This window comes from Prionailurus viverrinus, chromosome A3 (assembly GCF_022837055.1).
Source record: "Prionailurus viverrinus isolate Anna chromosome A3, UM_Priviv_1.0, whole genome shotgun sequence".
NCBI classification, from domain to species: domain Eukaryota; kingdom Metazoa; phylum Chordata; class Mammalia; order Carnivora; family Felidae; genus Prionailurus; species Prionailurus viverrinus.
In genome coordinates, this window is record NC_062563.1 from 122,253,057 (window position 1) to 122,274,629 (window position 21,573).

General features: G+C 34.4%; 1 protein-coding gene across 3 annotated transcripts in view; it reads left to right on the forward strand.

Annotated features, from left to right (window-relative positions):
• The window catches only part of ATAD2B (ATPase family AAA domain containing 2B), a 167,452-nt gene that overhangs the window by 91,147 nt on the left and 54,732 nt on the right, over positions 1 to 21,573 (forward strand). For all 3 annotated transcript variants that reach the window (XM_047852433.1, XM_047852434.1, XM_047852435.1), the window contains exons 15-18: positions 1,085 to 1,175; positions 6,430 to 6,741; positions 8,947 to 9,082; positions 17,234 to 17,420. In XM_047852433.1, coding sequence (XP_047708389.1) covers positions 1,085 to 1,175; positions 6,430 to 6,741; positions 8,947 to 9,082; positions 17,234 to 17,420 — 726 coding nt within the window. The remainder of the gene's footprint in view (positions 1 to 1,084; positions 1,176 to 6,429; positions 6,742 to 8,946; positions 9,083 to 17,233; positions 17,421 to 21,573) is intronic.

A 21,573-nucleotide genomic window follows, 5' to 3' on the forward strand; every position in this document is an offset into this window, starting at 1 on the left:
GGCTGCTTAACTGACTGAGCAACCCAGGTGACCATCAACTTAGCTTGATGACTTTGAAGTCCTTTTTGTTCTGGTGCTGGACCCCAAATTCCTCATCAAGCCAATACAATTATCCTCTTGGTTATAATTTGCTTTTTCATAGTCTTTAAGAAGCTCAAGTAGCAGTGTTGAGGGAACAAGTGTATTCAAGTTTTACAAAGTGTTGTTTTTTCCTTGAAAGAAGGTAAATGTGAAAGTAAAATTCTGATATGCCTCTTCATGATGGTAATATCAGCTGATTATGGATTCTTACTACTTCAGTTTCTTTTTGACTGTGGAAGAAGAAGACATATTTCAGTAAAAGATTATAAATGTTATAATACATTAAAGTGTTTTTTATATGTATTTAGATGGTAAAAATGATCTGATGTAAAATATTGAAACTTAGTTTTGAATCTAGTCCTAGATGACTCAAGATCAGTCACTTAGTCACATGTGCCACTAGTCGATTCCTTCACCTCTCAGAATATTAAATATCTTGGTTTGTTAAACAGAGACATGATCTCTACCACATATTATTGTATTGTTATTATGGGAAATTAGAGTTGACGTGGATGTCATGGTATAGAAATGTCTTTTAAAATAAATAGTTGTTGGAGCGCCTGGGTGGCTCAGTTGGTTAAGTGTCTGACTCTTGATACCAGCTCGAGTGGTGATCTCGACGGTTCATGGGATTGAGCCCCGCTTCAGCCTCCGGGCTGGCAGTGTGGAGCCTGCTGGGGATTCATTCATTCATATTCTCTCTCTCTCTCTCTCTCTCTCTCTGTCTCTCTCCCCATCTCCCCCTCTCCCTCCCTCCCTCCCTCCCTCCCTCCCTCCCTCCCTCCCTCTCCCTGTCCCTGTGTCCCTGTCAGTCCCCCTCTCCCCCTGCAAACCACCTGCAAGTCCTCTCTCCCCCTTTTCAAAATAAATAAATAAACTTAAAAAAAAAACAAAACAAAAAACAACAGTTGTTTTTCTGGGGTATGGTTAGTGCATAAATTTGTTCCAGCTAATACACTTGAGAGGTTGGTGATATTTTATTTATTTGTACTGTTTTTCTTAGGCAAGAAAACACATTTTACAGATCCATACCAGGGATTGGAATCCAAAATTATCAGATGCTTTTTTAGGTGAATTGGCCGAAAAATGTGTTGGTGAGTGCTATTATTTGAATTCTTTCATTGTTACTGTTTGTTCTGCTGGCCCTTTCCCTTTATGTTTGGAATGCGAATGAATATAGTTATGTCTGTGTGCAATAGATGGCTGACTTTGCCTTTAAATGTAACACTTATTTTGAACATTTCACTTGAAGTTTGAACACTTCTAAATTACAATTTTAGCTGCCATTAGGTGTTTGATGATTAACAAAGCTAGTAGTAATATGTTCATTGAGTGCTGGATTTCCATGATATTACTGCATTGTGTCCTTTTAGGAATTGTTCTCTCTCAGAAATTTTACTAAGAAAAATAAGCTTAACCTTGAGACATAAAGGTCCATGTCAAAGGCAGGACTGCAGTCTTTTACTTTGCAGATTGATTACCTGATGGGCTCATCTTCATGCCTGTGGTCTAGAAAGAAGTTGAGTGAGAGGAGTCTTCAAAGAAAATACTTACTGGCATCTGCTAGTATTTCTCAAAATACAAAACTGTCCAATTTAATGTTATATTATTCACAGAGTGGAAGATCCTCCCCACAGAGTGAATGAATACAACTGTCCTAAAAGGATATAGTGAGAGTATTTTATGTACATACATGATCATACATAGGAGGTGGAATTCAAGGGTTTTGGAATTCAGGGTTTTGGCTCTAATTAGGTCTGAAATAAAAATGAATACAGTATTAAACAACTGAGTATACACCCCGGTATTTCCCCTTCATTCTTTTTCTGTCTTTTGTCTATTTTCCTCTTACTCTCTCACAAACAAAAATTAAAAAATCTTTCTCCATGAACTTTTTAAGCATTATGAAAAAACCCCCAAATAAGTTCACTAACTATCAGCAGTCTACTTGGGAAAACTTTAAAGTTACCAAAACCAGAAAGAGTAACTTAGTTAAAAAATCATTGTGATCCACCATCAAATATTAAAACTTAAATAGAACATTAGTCCATTCAGTTAGCTACATCCGAATTATCCTCTTCATCCACAGGGACCTCCATCTCCGAAGCAGCATACCTCAACTTTTGAACCACAAAGACCTCGACATCTTCTGGTGAGGAGAAAACGTAAATCTCTCCAGCACTACTCCAGTTTAAGCTTTGCCTGGTATAAGAGAGCATGCGCCAAACCCATTTCATGTAAATTTGGCTTGACCTTTGCAAAGCCTTGTGCTGCTTTATGGGAGAGGGTGGTATTTGGTACAAAATCCAGTCTTTTCCCTTTTTGAAATTTGCCCCCTTTTATTTCCTGCTACTTTTAGGATATTATTTTATTAGAGTACGGATCAGACTGGGAAATCTTTGTGGATTCTTCTGTGAATCTGTCACAGAATATCCTTAACTGAAATAAGCAGAAGTCTTCAAATAATTTTGGAAATTCCCTAAAAGATAGGTATTTTAAAATTACTTGCTATTACCCTATTTACCATCTGAAAGATTACACTCTAGTTCCTCATCCTAAATATTAGAATCCCAGTTTCCCTTTTCATTTCCAAAGGTCACAACTTCTCATTATTCCAAGTGATTTATTTTAGCTTTAAAAGTCAGTTTCTTAAGTTTAAACATTTTTGAGACATAATTTCTTACAGGACTAAAAAATTTCTCTTGCCTTTTGGGGATGGTGGTGGCAGTGGTGGTGGTTTAGAAGAAATCTGCTTTTATGGATATACACTATTTTCTTCCTGGAGAGTGACATAAAAATCCATTATAATTAAATGACTTCTGTTTTTGATTTTGGCATTTATTCCATGTAAGAAGCCAGTTTCACATAAAAAAATGCAGGTCCTCAAACAGGAACAGTAATATGTTTTAAATTCATTATGAACTTAGCATTTTCTGTATCCCAAACATGTTTTGACATGTATGGGTTAAGTCCAGTAAAATATATGCCTAACAAAAGGAGTATGTAGTCTTGATGAAAAACTGTACAGACAACTGACCTCTTGTAGAGGTTATGGATTTGGTAACTTTTACCTTGAAATAAATTCCCAAGTACTTGGAGGTGTTTGCATGCATAATAGGTGTGATTTTTTAAAGTAGTCCTCACATAATTTCGGTGTCCAGATCACATGCATGAATAGTAGGAGCTTAAGGTTATGGGGACCTCAAACCTAATCATATTTCTCTATTTATTTTCACTGAGAGGGCCAAAACAATGAAAGTTTATCAGTGAGGGGTCTATCTTGTGGACCTTTGTTATGTTTGATGTTTTACTTAAACAGTAACTTCCTAAAATTTTATTATTACCTTGTCTAGTCTATAACCTATTTAATAGCTTGTATTTTTAGTTTTTCAGACAAATTCCATTTCATTGGCAATATTTAAGAATGCTTTTTCTTGGGGTGCCTCGCTGGCTCAGTTGTTAGCGCATGAGACTCTTGATTTTGGGTCATAAGTTCAAGCCCCCACATTGGGCATAGAGCTTACTTTAAAAAAAAAAAAGGAATGCTTTTTCCTTGGTATCTAGATATATGTGTGTGTTCTTCAGTATTAGAATTGTAATGGTAGAATTAATATGATTATGGAATTCTTATGAAAGGGATGTTGGTATTTTCTTTAATGTCAGCTTTTAACTTTCAAAAGGCTGTAGTGTGTTTTCTGTATATCTAGGATGATCATATTACCTGCATCTAGTTTTCTAAATCAGGACCTTTTAGAAAGTGAAAAAATATACTGTATTATGTAAGACAAGAGGCCTAAACCAGGACATGTGATACTAAATATAACTTTTTAGCCATGGTTTTCATGTAATTTTAATTGTTTTAGAGTCTAGTAAAGGAAGTATATTATTAATCAAGTAGTTCTCGGTGTTTTCTTTCGTATATGAGAATCACTTGTAAAGCTTTCTCAAAATATACATTTATGATATTAAACTGCCAGAGATTCTGATTCACTAGGTTTGTTGGGAAACTGGTGTTGCAGTTTCATTGTTGAGTAGCCAAGACTGAGAACCCCAGATATAAACCAATAATTCTCATTCACGGGCAAATGTAATGAAGATAAATCCATTCTTTTAGTCTATTGATTATGATAATCCGAGTGAAAATTTATTTCTTTAAATGGGATCTATTGTGAGAAACTTTTAAATTATCTTTAGTAGATTAAGAGAAAATGAACAGCGCATTACTATTATGTATGTTACTGACATTATGTCAAACATAAATGTTATGGGCACCACTTATATAGAATACCTTCTAATGTTTTTTTTTCTTTTTTTCTGTTTTGCATTGTTTCTGAGCTTGTTTTTTTTAAATTTAGGCTTTTGCTCTTAGAAATAGGATCATATAATATATTCTCCAGCTGTGTATATGCTTTTAAAGAAGAAAAAGAAATGTAGTTGTTTATGTTGTTTGAAGATGGTAGTTTATTTTTTACTTGTTCTGAAACGGTTTATTTGATTAACTGTTTATAACCGAGCTGGTATTTTATTAAGCTAATATAACTATGATATATATGGCCTAGGAAAATGTACCTTTTTTTCCAGGTTTATTCATTGAGAAATAGAATATAAAATGAAAGACTATTGGTAGTTTGAAGAATTGTTTGGTAGATTGATTGCTGTCATGGGACAGTGTTAGTGCTTAATCTGCTTATAGTTTTCTGAATTAGATTCTTAACAGTCATACTAAATTTTCCCTTAACTGAATAAATATTTCTTGAAGAATGCAATATTTTTCTATGTTTTTTCATAATTTTCATTGAAATTTTTATTTTTCATTAATGATTAAAGAATTTAGACATCTTCAAAAAAGATGAAAAATCTAGTAGATTCAATTCCTCCACTTTTTATGATCCTATGTGGTAACGTTATAGTCTTAACTAACCAAACTATAACCCTGGAGTTACGCCTTTCTTTTTTTATTCATTCTTTCACTCAATAAATATTTATTGGATATCTATTGAATGCTAGGCCAGGTATTATTTTCAGTATATGAGATATGTTAGTGAACGAAACTGATGAATACTCGTACACTCACAAAACTCACATTCTAGTTGGGGTAGGCAGACAATAAACATAAGAGGTAAATGATACGGTGGTGCATGTTATGGAAGAAAGGGAGCAAAGAGGATTTTTCTGTTATTTGTGGGACTTGATGAACAGGATTGCCCTACTAACAGTAGAGGTACATTTCATTATAGATGTGTGAGTCACTTACAGTTTGCTTTATCTGATTTTGTACCTTAATGTTCTTTTTCTGCCAGTTAGTCTGGGGCTGTTTCTTTTCTGCTCATAGTTTTCCTAATCACCATTTTTATTTCATTATTCAAGTGTTCCACAAGGTCATTGCCTGGAATAAAAAGATAAATAAGCTTGATGCCACTCTTTGAAGAGCATAGCATTTAGTTTTAAAACTGGTTCAAGTAGTTCCCTCTGCTGGCATAACTGATAAAAGTGACCAAATGCAAGTTTAATTGCTGATATAAAAACAACATAGCTGATTTGAGTTTTTCTTCATTTTTGTGGTTAAGACCTAAGAGTTTATGTGTGTTTTGTATATATTTGTTGCTTAAATGAGTGAAATGACTTCAAAGCCCTGGGGGCTTGATCTGTTAACTACAATAATTAGTTACATATGGGTAATGGGTAATGTAATACACTGTGTTTGTATAGACTTTAGAACTAGATTATCCATTGTTTTAAATTAAACATATATAAAAAGGAAATTAATATGGAAATTTAATGGATTCTTATTCCCTTTAATACCTTTGAAATTATGATAGATGGTGACAACTTTAAAGTATAATTTTTCAGGTAACTACATATAAATTTGTGGTTGGCACTCAAAGTTGGTAGTAGAATGACTCTGTTTTTGAAATTTCTGCATATATTCTGCTTTGTACTGCTCCCTTATATGTGTTTGCAAATTAATGATATTAGAAAAATTTATGGGTAAGTGTAATATCTTGAGGACTAAACTGATGAAAGATTGATATGAAACTTACTCTTTAAACACGTTTCCTGAAGAAAATTGTACATTATAATCAGTGTTTTTGGCACAAAGTACATGGCTTCTTATTATATCATGAGTTCATGTTTTGTTAATGAAAATATTCAGAATACTTTTATTACTGAGTAGTTTTATTAGGTGATTTAAATGGTCAGTTTTTGCTAACAAAATTGCATATAATTATTGATTTAGTATTATTTCCTAATATATACATTAATAAAGATGTATATATTTGCAAACTATAGTTGGTACTGTAAGAATGAACTTATTACCTTTGTTATTCTTTTCCTTTTGTGCATTAGGCTATTGTGGAGCTGATATCAAGGCCCTGTGCACTGAAGCTGCCCTCATTGCCCTGCGGAGGCGTTATCCCCAGATCTATGCTAGCAGTCATAAACTGCAGCTAGATGTTTCCTCAATAGTGCTCAATGCCCAAGATTTTTACCATGCAATGCAGAATATTGTGCCTGCTTCTCAACGTGCTGTCATGTCTTCGGGACATGCACTATCCCCCATCATAAAGCCGCTACTGGAAAGAAGCTTCAACAACATCCTAGCAGTCTTGCAAAAAGTGTTTCCTCATGCTGAAATTAGCCAGAGTGACAAGAAAGAAGGTACTATAAATTACTTTTTCATATTGTTAAAATGAAACAAGTATAGGCATAAATAAATTCTGAGTTTCGTCATAAGGTTATTTATATGTTATTCTTTTATATTTGCCATGAATATAGAAAATGTCTCTATTTCACTCACCAGGATATATTCCAGGCCTGGCATATTGCCTAGCATATGGTAGTTGCCTAGTGAATGCTTATAAAAAGAAAGAATGAATGTTAGTTCTATTTGTTATTGCTTGGGAGATTCTATCTTAACAAATAGAAGTGTTACTCTCTTTAGAAAAGTTGACTATAATAATGATGGCTTACATTTAATTAATTAATTTAAAGACTATTAAAAAATATTTTTTAATGTTTGTTTATTTTTGAGAGAGGACAGACAGAGAGCTTGCAGGGGAGGGCCAGAGAGAGAGGGAGACACAGAATCCAAAAATAGGCTCCAGGCTCTGAGCTGTCAGCACAGAGCCTGATGCGGGGCTCGGACTCAACAAACTGTAAGATCGTAACAGCCAAAGTTGGATGCTTAACTGACTGAGCCACCCAGGTGCTCCAAGACTTTATTTTTAAATAATCTCTATACCCAACAGGGCTCGAATTTAAAACCCCCGAGATCAGGAGTCACATGTGACTGGCACTGAATACAGCACTTACTGTATTCAGTAAGTACCAGTGCTTACTCAAACCTAGGGCACCTAACTCTAGAACCTGTGTTCTTAACTATGTGGCTTATAATGTCCCTCCGGATTCAACTCATCCAATATATTTTGTTGTTCTTGGCAATGCATTCTGCAGTGTGCAGTGCAAATGGAGTGTAAATCATTAGTAAGGGAGTAAATCAGAACCTGGTTGTATAAGGTCTTGAATTCTAGCCTCAAGATTGGACCTGAGATACAAATAGGAAGTTACCTTTGAAAATTCATTAAGGGGCGCCTGGGTGGCTTAGTCGATTGAGCATCTGACTCTTGGTTTCAGCTCAGTCATGATCTCATGGTTTTGTGGATTTGTGCCCTGCATTGGGCTCTGTGCTGGCAGTAAAAGCCTGCTTGGCATCCTCTCTCTCTCTCTCTCTCTCCCTCTGTCTGCCCCTCCCAACTCACTCTGTCTCTTTCTCTCTCAAAATAAACAAACATAAAAAAAAACAAGTCATTCATTTACAGGGAAACTTTAGGTTCATATACTAACCAAAGTAAAGCCTGTGAACTTTGAAGAGAAAGCAATATGCTTTTTAAAAAAATTTTTTAAATGTTTGTTTATTTTGAGAGAGACAGAGCAAGTGCAAGGAGCGGTGGGGCGGGGGTGGGGGGGTGGGGGGGGTGGGGTGGTACTGGCAGAGAGAATCCCAAGCAGCCTGCATGCTGTCAGTGCAGAGCCCAATGCAGGGCTCTGTCTCACAAACTCTGAGATCATGGCCTGAGCCAATATGAAGAGTTGGATGCTTAACCAACTGAGCCACCCAGATGTCCCCAAAGTAGTAAGTTTTAATTATCTTAATTTTCCCAGGTTTTAGTACCTTATTTGGCAGGTAGTCTGCAACAGAAAATTGTTCAATTAATTATACTAACATAAAAAATATTATATATAGTAAAATCATCAACATTCAATGCATTTTGCTGTCTTTATAATTTATATTTTTCAGAAACTATATTTTTCAAGGATAGATTCTCATGAAATATCACATGAATTACTTGATTTCTTAAGTTTGTCAAATAGGAGGTTAAATATTTTATTATGTATGAACTAGGTACTCTGCTGCGAATTGAACATTTCTTTTCTCTGATTTTCATAACTGAGGATATGTATCTTTCTCCCAATTTTTTTAAAGTTTATTTATTTGAGAGAGCTCATGGGTGTGTGTGCAGGTATGCACAAGCAGTCAAGTGGCAGAGAGAAAGAGAGAGGGAGAGAAAGAATCCCAAGCACGTTCTGCACCATCAGCTCTGAGCCCGAGGCAGGGCTTGATCCCAGGAACTGGGAGATGATGACCTGAGCTGAAATTGAGAGTCGGATGCTTAACCTACTGAGCCAAATTATTAAAAAAGACTGCAGTTTGTCAATTTGCTTGGTTGATTTGTATTTGATAGGTAACTTGTTAATGGTACATGATTTTTAAACCTGTTGTTCTTAGCTTTGGAGGGGCACTAATATTAAATGACTTTGTAAGTCTCATAGTCTTTGGATTTTTTTTTTTTTTTTTTGGAATAGATATAGAAACTCTGATTTTAGATGATAGTGAAGATGAGAATGCTTTATCAATTTTTGAGACCAGTTGTCACTCAGGATCACCAAAGAAACAGTCATCAGCTGCTGCTATACATAAACCCTACCTTCATTTTACAATGTAAGTAACATATCAATATTTTAAAAATTTAGAGTAATATTTACCACTTTATGGTTAGAATTATGGTATATTATTACTTATGGTTGTAACTTTGAAGACTTTGTTTTTTTCTGTCGTTTGGATATAATTCAGGAACATTTTACTGTGTATGCTTTTTATCTGTGGTAATAAAGTGGTGTATTGGTCAACTAAAGATGATTTTTTCTAAGCTGATTGTGTGATTTCTTCCTTTCTCTTTCTTTTTCTTTCTTTTTCCCTCTTTCCTTTTTTCTTTCTTTCTTGCTCTTCCCTCCCTTTCTTTCTCTTTCTCTTTCTCTCTCCTCTTTTCCTTTTCCTTTTCCTTTTCCTTTTCCTTTTCCGTTTCCCTTTCCCTTTTCCCTCCACTCCCCTCCACTCTCCTCCCCTTTTTCCTTTTCCTTTTCCTTCCTTCCTTCCTTCCTTCCTTCCTTCCTTCCTTCCTTCCTTCCCAGAGTGGAAGGAATGTCCCCGATTTTATGTCTTTTATTTTGAACTAAAATGCTCACAAATGAAATATTAACCATGATCTGGAATATTGTAATTTGTAGTGTGAGATGATAATTTAGGGATTCTAAGAGTACTAAAGAGATTCTGAATGAGAAATCTCTTAGTAAACAGATAAACAGATAACTTTCTGGTTCTTCAAAACTTCATTAGTTTACACTTCTCTGATTTAGATTTTATGGGTTTTCTATTTACATTTACCTTTATCTGTGTTAAAGCAGCTTTCATTATGCACTTTTTATTGGGTAAACAATTTTAGTGCTAATGTAATTTTTTAAAATTTAAATTCAAGTTAGTTAACATATAGTGTAATAATGGTTTCAGGAGTAGTGCTAATGTAATTTTAAATTAAGAGACCAAATAGTTTTCAAATAGTAGCAACTTCATTTACATAATTAGCATGAATGTTATAGGATCATAATGTTTCTGCCAGGCAGGTCTATAATAGCACTTTTATTAGAAAAGGCTAGATTGATTATACTTTTAAGTAATTGTTTCAAATCTATTCTGAACAGATTTGAATCTTCCAACTTTAAGTTTCTCTTATGTAGATTACAGTGAAATGTTAATTTGATTATTTGCATTGATAACTTTCTTTTTATTTTTTAAAATGAGACTAAGTTATTTTCATTTACTCTTTTTTCTTTTGTTCTTTAGCAGCAAGCTCTTTTATTACTAACTTCTGTTCTGGATCTTTATGTACTTAGGGACATTTTTTTGGGGACTTTTTCAGTAATTTCTCAAATCTGTTTTATTGATGGCTAAAGGAAAACCAAACAATCGTTTTTTTTTCTATTACCTGGCTACCCTATATGCGTGTGTATGAGTGTGTGATTTGTTTTGACAGTTTTACTTATTTGTATTTGAAATATACGATAGGAGCTAGGAAACTATCAAGACTTGTTTCAATTTTATGAGATAGTTCTGTTGTTAGTAAAGTAATATAGAAATAGATTTTGATATTAGAAAACTTCATGTGCAGTTTTGAGGTTGACTTTTTATTAACATTCTCTGTCATTGATTTAATGCATATCACTGGTATGGCTTTTTAAATTTGGTTTAAACCTTTTTGAAGGAATTGGCTGAATTTTAGCTTCTTTTAGGTAAACTTTTCTAGTTCATGATATGATCTTTATTTAGTAGGAAGCCAGCTGTATCCTAGAAATAAGCTTGTTTTGTTTTAGATGTTTTGATAAATTCCATCCATTTATTTCTTTACTCACCTACCCATTCTGCCAGTTTTTATGTGTTTATGCCAGGCACTGTACTAGGTGCTGAAAACATAAGCATGAATAAGATACAAAGTAGGTCTTACTCTGGAGAAGTTCTTGTTATTGAAGGTGACAGACATTGTGATATGGCTGAAGTGATGTGTTAGAAGAACTAGAAGTTTCCGTTGGAAAGTTCAGATAGGCTTGACAGAAGAAATGGTGATATTTGCTGTCTTTCTGAGTATAAAGGGTTAAGAGTTAGTATCTGATGTTCATTACAAACTAAACATGTGGTAGGTGTATAAAGCTTGAGGCTTTATATGTAGCAATACAAATAGGCCTCTCAGCAATCATACAGCATTTGTGGTATCATCGTTTTATAGATTAGGAAACTGAACCGCAATGAAAAATAAGTAAATCACCCATGATTAAGCTGATAGTAGGTAGCAGAGCCAGACTCTGTACTGTTTGTTTCCTAGGATCCTATTTTTTTCTATTACTGTATGTGATTTCTAAATTGATTTCTGAGCTTCATAGGTAGGTAGGGAATTGTATTGCTTTTTTGGGTAGGTTGGACAATACAATTTTCACACTTTCCAAGAAGCATATACTTTAGAATATAAGCTTTTGGTAAGGGCTGTACATTTTTGTTGTTGTTGGTTTGGTTTGGCCTTCTGTCTGAATGCTTGTTAGCATGCCGGGTCAATACAGAAAAAGTGCTAGACAAGTAGAAAGCATGATTTTAACACTGGTCTCCAGTAACACTAGCTTGGGCATTGCTGGTGGGTTTCTGTTTCCGGGAATAGTTTCCTAAAACAATGTTGAAACCTTTATTTAGATTAAAAAAAAATGTTCTTTAACATTTATTCATTTTTGAGAGACAGAGCACAAGCAAGGGAAGGGAAGAGAGAGAGGGAGACAAAGAATCCGAAGCAGGCTCCAGGCTCTGAGCTGTCAGCACTGAGCCCAACGCGAGGCTCGAACCCACAAACCGTAAGATTATGACCTGAGCTGAAGTCAGATGTTTAACCAACTGAGTCACCCAGGTGCCCCAAACCTTTGTTTAAATTTAAGGTGAAATAGAAGTCAAGATATTTAAGGTCTGTCAATCTGACAGAAAACCCTTATGATGGAAATAAGTTTTCTTTCTTACTGTATATTACCTGCCACAAGGGGATTAGAAACAGATTTCTGAGGTTATCTAAATGAAAATAGCTTTGTTTTTTCTGATTAGAAAAATGATATACTCTATAGAAAAATTCAAGTAATAAAGAAGAGCTTAAAGAAGAAAGTAAAAATTAAAGCCCAAGCAGTTGAAGGTAATTTTTGTTAAAGTTTTGGTGACCACACTTCCATATTCTCTCTATGCATATAGATAGACCTACATATTTTTTTTATATAAATTAAAATCCTCCTGTAAGTCTCTTAACATAACTTGCTTTTTTATCCACTATGTTGGGAACATTATTTCATGCTAGTATATGTTTAATGTCATTCTTTTAATATTTTATATTTTGGGTGTTCTGTAATTTTTATAATCTTATTGATAAATATTGAAATTTCCGATTTTCTTTTATGATAGATATGTGGATCTGGATAGGCATCTTTCTCAGTATACATTTTTAGTACTATCTGATTGATGGTTTAAGGTAAATTTTAAAAACAGTGATTGTTCTATCAAAGCGTATATACATTTAAAAACTTGATACAGGTTGTTAAATTGACTTTCAGAAAGGTTGTACCAATTTACATTTTTATCACTGATGTAGGAGAGTGTTATTTTTCCTATAACCTTGTTATTTCTGAACACTGTTTGCCTTTTAAAATTTTTGCCAACCAGGTAGATGAAAATAATATCTTCTTGCTTGTTTGAATTGTTCATTTGTTCTTTCATATTTGCTCAGATACATTATCAAAGTGTCCATCATGCGCCATATGTTGTCCTAGGTACTTGGAATATGTCTGTGAACAAAATGGACAAAGATCCCTGCCCTTATTGAACTTACATGTTAGATGGAGTGTATCTAATAAGTATCGATGAAACAATAAGTGTAATATATTAAATATTAGAAGATATATACTACGAAAAAAATTTAGAGAATGCTTAAGAGGTAGGGGGTCCTTGGGAGTAGAATGAGTTGCGGAATACCCTTTGTAAACATTTCAGCATATACGTGACATAATTGCCAAGTTTAATTTTGGAAAATTTTGCTTTTTTCCATTACCACGAGTCATGAGAAAACCCAGTTTTCCCAACATCTTCTCACTAATGGTATTAAAATTTATTTTTAGTATATCAATCTAACATATTTTCCTCATAAAAGATGTTTTTTTCATTATTTTCAATATTTTTTCATCTGTTAGTAACTACCAAATACTTCTTTTTAAAAAAAAAATTTTTTTTAATGTTTATTTATTTTTGACAGAGAGAGACAGAGCATGAGCGGGGGAGGGGCAGAGAAAGAGGGAGACACAGAATCCGAACGAAGCAGGTTCCAGGCTCTGAGCTGTCAGCACAGAGCCCAACGCGGGGCTCGAGCTCACAGACTGCGAGATCATGACCTGAGCCAAAGTCAAACACTCAACCGACTGAGCCACCCAGGCGCCCCCCAGATATTTCTTTTTTTTAATGTTTATTTATTTTGAGAGAGAGAGAGAGAGAGTGCACACACGCACACACAAGTGGGAGAGGGACAGAGAGAGAGAGAGGGAGAAAGAATCCCAAGCAGGTTCTGTGCTGCCAGCATAGAGCCTGACGCGGGGCTGGATCTCACCATTTGTGAGCCCATGACCTGAGCTGAAATCAGGAGTTAGGTGCTTAACTGACTTAGCCACCCAGGAGCCCAACTACCAAGTCTTTCTTAAGCCAACATTGGTCTTGAGCTTTAGACCATCTCTAGCTGTCTCTCACCCTTTGTGTGCCACAGATCTTTCATTATGTACTGGACTGGGTCTCCCCTTCTCTTCCAGTGGGTCATCAGAGCTCCCATGGACCCAAGGTGATGTTGCAACTAGAAATGGGCATCTTCCTTAACTCCTTCCTCTTTCTTTACTCTGTACCTAGTCATTGTCCAGGTCCTGTAATTAACTCTCATCTCAGGCTGTTCCTTCTCACCTCTTCTGACACTGTTCTTGTCTAGACTGTCATTACTATCTCATGCCTGGGTTGATACTGCAGACTCCTAACTGGTCATCTTTCCTCCTGTTTTACCCTCATTCATTTCCTATCCTGGCATAGTGATAATAGGATTTTCTTCTAAAACATGTATATGATTATATCACTTCCCCTGCTTAAGTATCTTAATGCTTCCTCATGGTCTTCAATGTGTGTCCCAAACTTTTAACATGGCTTACAAAACCCTTTATAGGTTTTCATGGTCTGATTCTCCTTTCCCCCAACCACAGAACCTTTATACATACATGGCTTTAAAACCTTAAAAGAAGCTAGTTGTATGAACTATTACTCCAAAGGGCCAGGAGCCCTTTGTTTTGTTTCTTGGAATTGTCCTTTCTGCCTCCGTCCTGTTGGGTTTGTGCTTTTGTAACACTGTCCAGGAAAGCCTTTATTGAGTCTGTAATTGTGGTCTGCCATAGCATTCTGTACTTAAACAGTGCTGCTTGTTAATCACACTGAATTATATTAGTTTGTAGATTTCCTTTTTCTACTTCATACCATTCAAGTGTGAGCTCTATGATAACTGGTATTGTTAGATACCCAGGGTGAGGGACTTAGCATAGGAACCATTCTCCAATTATTAAATGAATGAACATTTTAAGAAATGTTATCTGTTTCTATTTTCTTTTTGAATTGTCTATGTCCTTTGCCCATGAAACTGTTTTTTGTTGTTGTTGTTGTTAAAACACTTTGAACATGAGCTCTTTTTTACATTAAGAGCCATTCCTGTTAATGGCAGATTGTTTGTCTCATTTGATTGTTTGCCATTTGATTCAGATTGTAATTTTTGAGTTACAAAAGTTTGTAGATTATGAATTAAAAAATACATAATCTCGTGTTTTTTCTTTGTTAGAATTAATTTTGTTCTGTGAAATGAGGGTCTGAATCTTCCCTATTTAAATAAATAAAAAACATTTTTTTTAAATGTTTTATTTATTTTTGAGAGACAGAGTGTGAGTTGGGGAGGGGCAGAGAGAGAGGGAGACACAGAATCTAAAGCTGGCTCCAGACTCTGAGCTGTCAGAAAGAGCCAGATTTGGGGCTTGAACCGTTGAACCATGAGATCATGGACCTGAGCTGAAGTCGGATGCTTAACTGACTAAGCCACTCAGGCGCCCCTCTTCTCTATTTTAAAATAACATTTATTTTATAAACTCCCTTCCATTTATTTTTTATGCTTATTATCTTGTATGAAATTCTTTGAACTATGATGATTTGTTTCCTGGCTGCCTATTCTATTGATCTGTGTTTCTTTTCTTTGGTGTATTCTACATTATATTCTATTATTCTGTTCTGTAATACTTTTTTTTTTTTTTAAGTTTATTTATTTTTAAGAGAGACAGAGTAGGGGAGGGGCAGACAGAGAGGGAGAGAGAGAATCCCAGGTAGGCTCTGTACCATCAGCGTGCAGCCCAATGTGGGGCTTGGACTAATCAACTGTGAGATCATGACCTGAGCTAAAACCAAGAGTCGGACACTTAACTGACTAAGCCACCCAGGTGCTCTTGTAATAGATTTTTTTTAATGTTTTTAAATTTATTTTGAGAGAGAGAGAGCGCGAGCAAGTGAGGGAGGGGCAGAGAAAGGGCGAGAGAGAATCCCAAGCAGGCTCCATGCTTAGTGTGGAGCCCAACGTGGGGCTTGATCCCATGAACCTGTGAGATTGTTACCTGAGCCAAAATTAAGAGTCGGACGCTTAATTGACTGAGCCACACAGGCGCCCCTGTAATATATTCCAATATAAAGTAGTGTACATGTTAGCATGGTGGTTCAGCTTAGCAATTATATGGACCTGAATGAGATTTGAACCCTTTGACCACCCATTTGTAACAGTCTCATACCTAACTTCTCTGAGTCTTGGTTTCTTCATCTGTTTAATAAGAAGAAACTATGTGTTTCATAGAATTGCTAAGAAAATTAAAACTATGTGAAGTACTTATTACTGAAACAGGTTTAACTGTTCTAAAATTGGGTCTAGCACACTTTACCAAATAGCGTGGAGCCTGCTTGGGATTCTCTCTCCCCCTTTCTCGCTTGCTCTTATTATCTCTCTCTCAAAATAAATAAATAAACATTAAAAAAAGAAAGGATCTTCTTTCCTTCTTTATTTTGGTTATTGATGGTGTTATTATGTTTTGATTTTTCTGTTTCTGTTTTCTGACTTGTTACTTTTGGTAGATTCTGACAGTTATTAATCAGTTGATTCTCTTGGATTTTTTTAGTGCATAATCGTATCCTTTACAAGTAACAGTGTTTTCCTGATTTCTTTCTATTCCAGTTTTTATTTGCTTTATTCTTACTGCATTGCTTAAAATTTCCTATGTTATCTATAATGATAGATAAACTTGTTTCATTCATCATTTTAATGGGGTTGTGGAATCTTGAGAGTGTAAGGTCAGCTTGGTTTAATACATTTTCCTAAATTTGCTTTCTCTATTGTAGGTCTTTATTTATTTATTTTTTTTTTAAAATTTTTTTTTTTTCAATTTTATTTATTTTGGGGACAGAGAGAGACAGAGCATGAACGGGGGAGGGGCAGAGAGAGAGGGAGACACAGAATCAGAAACAGGCTCCAGGCTCTGAGCCATCAGCCCAGAGCCCGACGCGGGGCTCGAACTCCCGGACCGCGAGATCGTGACCTGGCTGAAGTCGGACGCTTAACCGGCTGCGCCACCCAGGCGCCCCTATTGTAGGTCTTTAGATGTCATGTATTAGGGTGTGGACATTTAGTTTGTATTGGCCCCAAACCAAAATTTGCTGCCACTGAAAAAGTCCTACATTTATTTTCTATCTTAAAAATTGCGGTAAAATATACATTAAATTTACCATTTTAACCATTAAAAAAAAAAGTCCTACATTTTGGGTAATCTTCAGATATACCTACTTCTTTGTTGAAATGGGATTCTTAACATTTTATCTTGAATAATTAATAGCTATGTCTCCTTAGTGTCTGAAGTGTTTTCCAAGTAATATATATGGTATGATAGAATGAATACCCAGGTATTATTACTTTGTTTTAGAATGAGTTTTTATACTTTTACATCATGGTTATTAAAATTGTCAGGGAGATCAACATTTTAAAATGATAATTAATGAAAAAATTATTCACTGTACTTGAAGTAAAAGAGAAAATTCTATTAATTTGGAGTTACATATTTAGTGTAAATATTTTACCTAATATTTCATACTGATCTTCAGAGTGTATCATTTTGAAATAATTATCATGTCTTATATGTATTCCAGGTCACCATATCATCAGCCAACCTCTTACAGGCCAAGATTATTGCTGTCTGGAGAAAGAGGCTCAGGTCAAACTTCTCACCTTGCTCCAGCACTTTTGCACACTCTAGAAAAATTCTCTGTGCACAGACTAGATCTCCCAGCACTTTATTCAGTTAGTGCCAAAACACCTGAAGAATCATGTGCACAGGTAGGTTTGTACCATATCAGAGTACTTCCAACTTTCTTAATTGTTTATATCTCTATATCTCAGTAGTGTTTATAAAGTCTTTTCAAAGAACAGTAATGCGAATATTAACTTTTTGTTGGTTACTCATTAGCATTCTAATATTAAGGCCAGGGATCCTTTTGATGTATAACATGTTTAAAAGTGAGCTTATTGTTTTCCCCATATTTCATTCTTTTCTGAAATTTTAATATCCTGTTTCTTATATTAAAGTTTTATTAAGCATTATAGAAAGGAAGCTTCTTTTGCCTTCTTCTGACCCTCTTTTCAACACTGTGGTTTCAGAGTCTTTCTAGATTTCAGTGTGTACTTAGAGCCTTACTGTATGTAGTTGGGGAAAATTAACACAGAAAAATGATAGCAATTTAAAAATTATATATATTTCTATCGGTAGTCAAGTGTGTGTGATATTTGACTTTTAACTACTTTGTGCTGGTTTGTGAAGTGCAGAGTTCTAGTGGGGTGTTCGTATAACTATGAATTTATTATAAGTGTATCATGTTGGAACAAGTTAGGGGAATGCCACTTTCAACTCTGTATTTAGCCTACTTTTAGAGATTACATGACCAGAGTAGTAACACTTAAGAGCATTGTGCATAATTATGTTGTGTTTTTGAGTACATTTTATAACTATTTAATACATACACATATACTACCTAATTGAAAACCATTCTGTATCTTGTAGAAAGAAAACACACATATATATATATATATATATATATATATATATATATATATATATGTATGTATGTATTTCATGGTCCACAGCATTGATTTCATTTCTCTTTTACTTACAGTTGTCTGGGTATCAGCATCCTAGCATCATTCACTACTTAGAAAGCTCTATTTAAAAGTTTTTTTCCCCCCAAAACCCATGGCTTAAATAAAAACTATATACAAATAATTTGCTACAAATTTTGTACATTTAACTCATCCTGGCTGGGAGTGTTTTCCAATAATGTTGATTTATATGTTTGTTCATATTTTTCCTTTTTAGTGAGACAAAATTATTGCAGTTTGTATGCAAGTTAAGAGAATTACCCAGTACCATTAAAAATAAATCCAGTGGAGAGAGAATCTAAACAGACACTAAGTGTGGAAGGAGAAATTGAGTATCAAAAAGAACTAAATCCAGATAGTTTCATGGGTGAATTCTTTTAATCTTACAGGATAAGATCATTTTGATGCTAAACTGAAATACAGAGGAAAACAGACTAATTTCACTTAGGCAATGGTGGTAAAGTAAATATTACAAATGGATTCTAGTAGCACATCAGAAGTGTAATATGCCATTATTAAGGCATGCAAAATTGATTCAGTTAGACATTGAGAGATAAAAATATTGGAACAGACATTGAAGTTATAAATATTTGCCTGTGATATGATTATATATTTGGAGACTTTTTAGGACTTAACTGAAAAATTATTAGGGACAATAAGAGAATTCTGCAAGGTGGACACCTTTCAAAGTTAATATTATAAAATAAGTAGTTTTCTTTTATACACCCAGTAACAAGTTAGAAATTTAATGGAAAAAATGGTCCTAATTAAAGTAGCAACTAATTTTACCTAGAAATTAAATAATTAATTTGCAGTGTCTAAAAGAAGAAAAAACAAAAAAACACACCTTGTTTTTAATTACTATAGTTCAAAGTATGGATTCAAGTCAAATTGCAAATTGATTAAAATATTAGCTACTTGGCTTATTGGTTGTGGCCTTGGACAAATTGCTTAACTTCTTTGAGACTTAATTTTCTTATCTATGAAACAAAGGTAATGATACTGCATAAGGTGGTTGTGACTACTAAAATCAGTTCATCCAATAGGTTTGGTATATAGTAAGTACCCTGTGGCCCTTAACTGTCATTATATTTATCACTGCTACTGCAGCTTCCTTACACAGCTGAGGGCTGGTAAGACTCAAAATTGGAAAGCTGTGAGTTCTTTTCTAAATTAATGTATAAATTAAGTTCAGGCTCAAGTATAATATTCCCAAAATTTAAGAGGAAAACTTAAAAAAAAAGTGCTTTGCGTTTCTTCTAAAATGAATTCTTCAGAAAATGAATATGAGCATAGCAAGGAGAGTTCTGGAGGAAAAAGTATAATGAAAGGAGCTCTACCAGATTTTTAAAGGTGTTACAGAATGTAGTAATAAAGAATATGTAACGGTCCAGAGAATTAACCCTTAGGCCTACATAGAATGAGAATTTAGTATCTGATGATGATTAGCATATGATGATGGTAAATGATGATGATGATGACGACGATATTTGATATCATACAACAGATGGATTATTTAATAAATGGTCTTAGAAAACTGACTCAATGAGGGGAAAAAGAAAAAAACAAAACTGAATTTCTACTTTTTATTGTAGCCCCAACATAAATTCTACATTGTTAATGGAAATGTAAGAGGGGAATTCACAAGGTCAATATGTTTATTATCTTGAGTATGAGAAAGTAGTCTCTAAGCAGTGAACACAGCCAGAAAACATAAAGATATGAACAAATTTGACTTTATAAAATTTTTAATTATACATGGCAGAAATAATTGTTTTTGTAAAATTAATAGACACAACCTGGCGAAAAAGTATGTGTGTAACACACATGTCCAGGATAAGTTTCTGAAATATACAAAAATATGTTAAAATCAGGAGGAAGAAAGAATGACACCCTAATATAAAAATTGGCGAAATAGCATGCCATTTATAGGAAGAAAACAATAGAAAAAGCAACCAATAAAAGTTTGAAAAGATTCTTAGCCTTACAGCTGAAGAAAATGCAAATTAAAGCAACACGAATTTAAAAAAATTAAAAAGAAAAGAAAAGAAGGGGTGCCTGGGTGGCTCAGTCGGTTGAGCGTCCGACTTTGGCTCAGGTCATAATCTCACAGTCTGTGAGTTTGAGCCCCACGTCGGGCTCTGTGCTGACAGATCGGAGCCTGGAGCCTGCTTTGGATTCTGTGTCTCCCTCTCTCTCTGCCCCTCCCCTGCTCATGCTCTGTCTCTTTCTGTCTCAAAAAGAAATAAAAACATTAAAAAAAATTTTTAAAAAAAGGCAACACGATACTATTTTGAAGCAACTGTCTGGTTTGTAAAAATAAAAAGCTTGATGATGCCTGATGATTTTAGAGTCATTGACACCATTTAAAAAAATTTTGAGAACATATTCCTTTTGTTCCAGGAATTTTACATTAAGGAGTTTTTCCTAAAGATGTATTAGATCTAATAGTCACTGCTGAATGTACAAGGACATTTATCACAGCATTGTATGGAATTCCCAAACTAAATAAGACCAACAAACTAAATGTCCTTTAATGATGGATGGTCTGTGATAAATTATGGTATATCCTTACATATTATGAGGTCATTAACAAGAATGAGGTAAATTTACATAAGGCTGATATGGAGAGATGAAGAAGATATTTGTGAAAAAAGCAAGTCATAAATTGGTCTATTAAAATAGAATCTTTGTGTAAAAAATCTTAAAAATGTATATTCATGCTTTTATATATAAATCGTGTGTAAGAATATCCTAAAAAACTGTTAATAATCATTGCTTTGGCTTCGGGGAAGGAATTTAGAGAATTGGGAAATGAATAAAACTTTTTCATTTTAGGTTACACTCTGCTGTACAGTTTAGATTTCTATTTTTGACATGTGTATTTGACAGTATGGGGCAAACTGAAGAAAATCACTCTGAAAGAGGAACATTTTCAAAGTGAGACGGTATTCTGTGTATAGCTGTTCTTTATGGCTAAAACATGTATATACATGTTCATAAATCCATTATTGAGTATTAGGTGAGGAGATACTTAGGATCCATTTTAGTAAATCATATGTTGGTATTACTGAGATCCTAGGATATTTTTTTTTGTATTCTACTGGGCATCATTGGGCCAAATTTGAATTCTAACTGTATACTTTTTGGTCTCTTACTCAGTTCCTGGCTTTTACTTTTTTGTTGTGTTCTTGGAGAGGGTGGAGACAGATGTCCCTTGGCAGCATAAAGGAAGAAAAGCTTAACATTTATTGTTTTGGTTGTATTACACTGCATTTAGTACATCAAGAAGTCTTCTGTTCCTTGCTTTTGCCTATAAGATTGTGGGTTAGAAGTA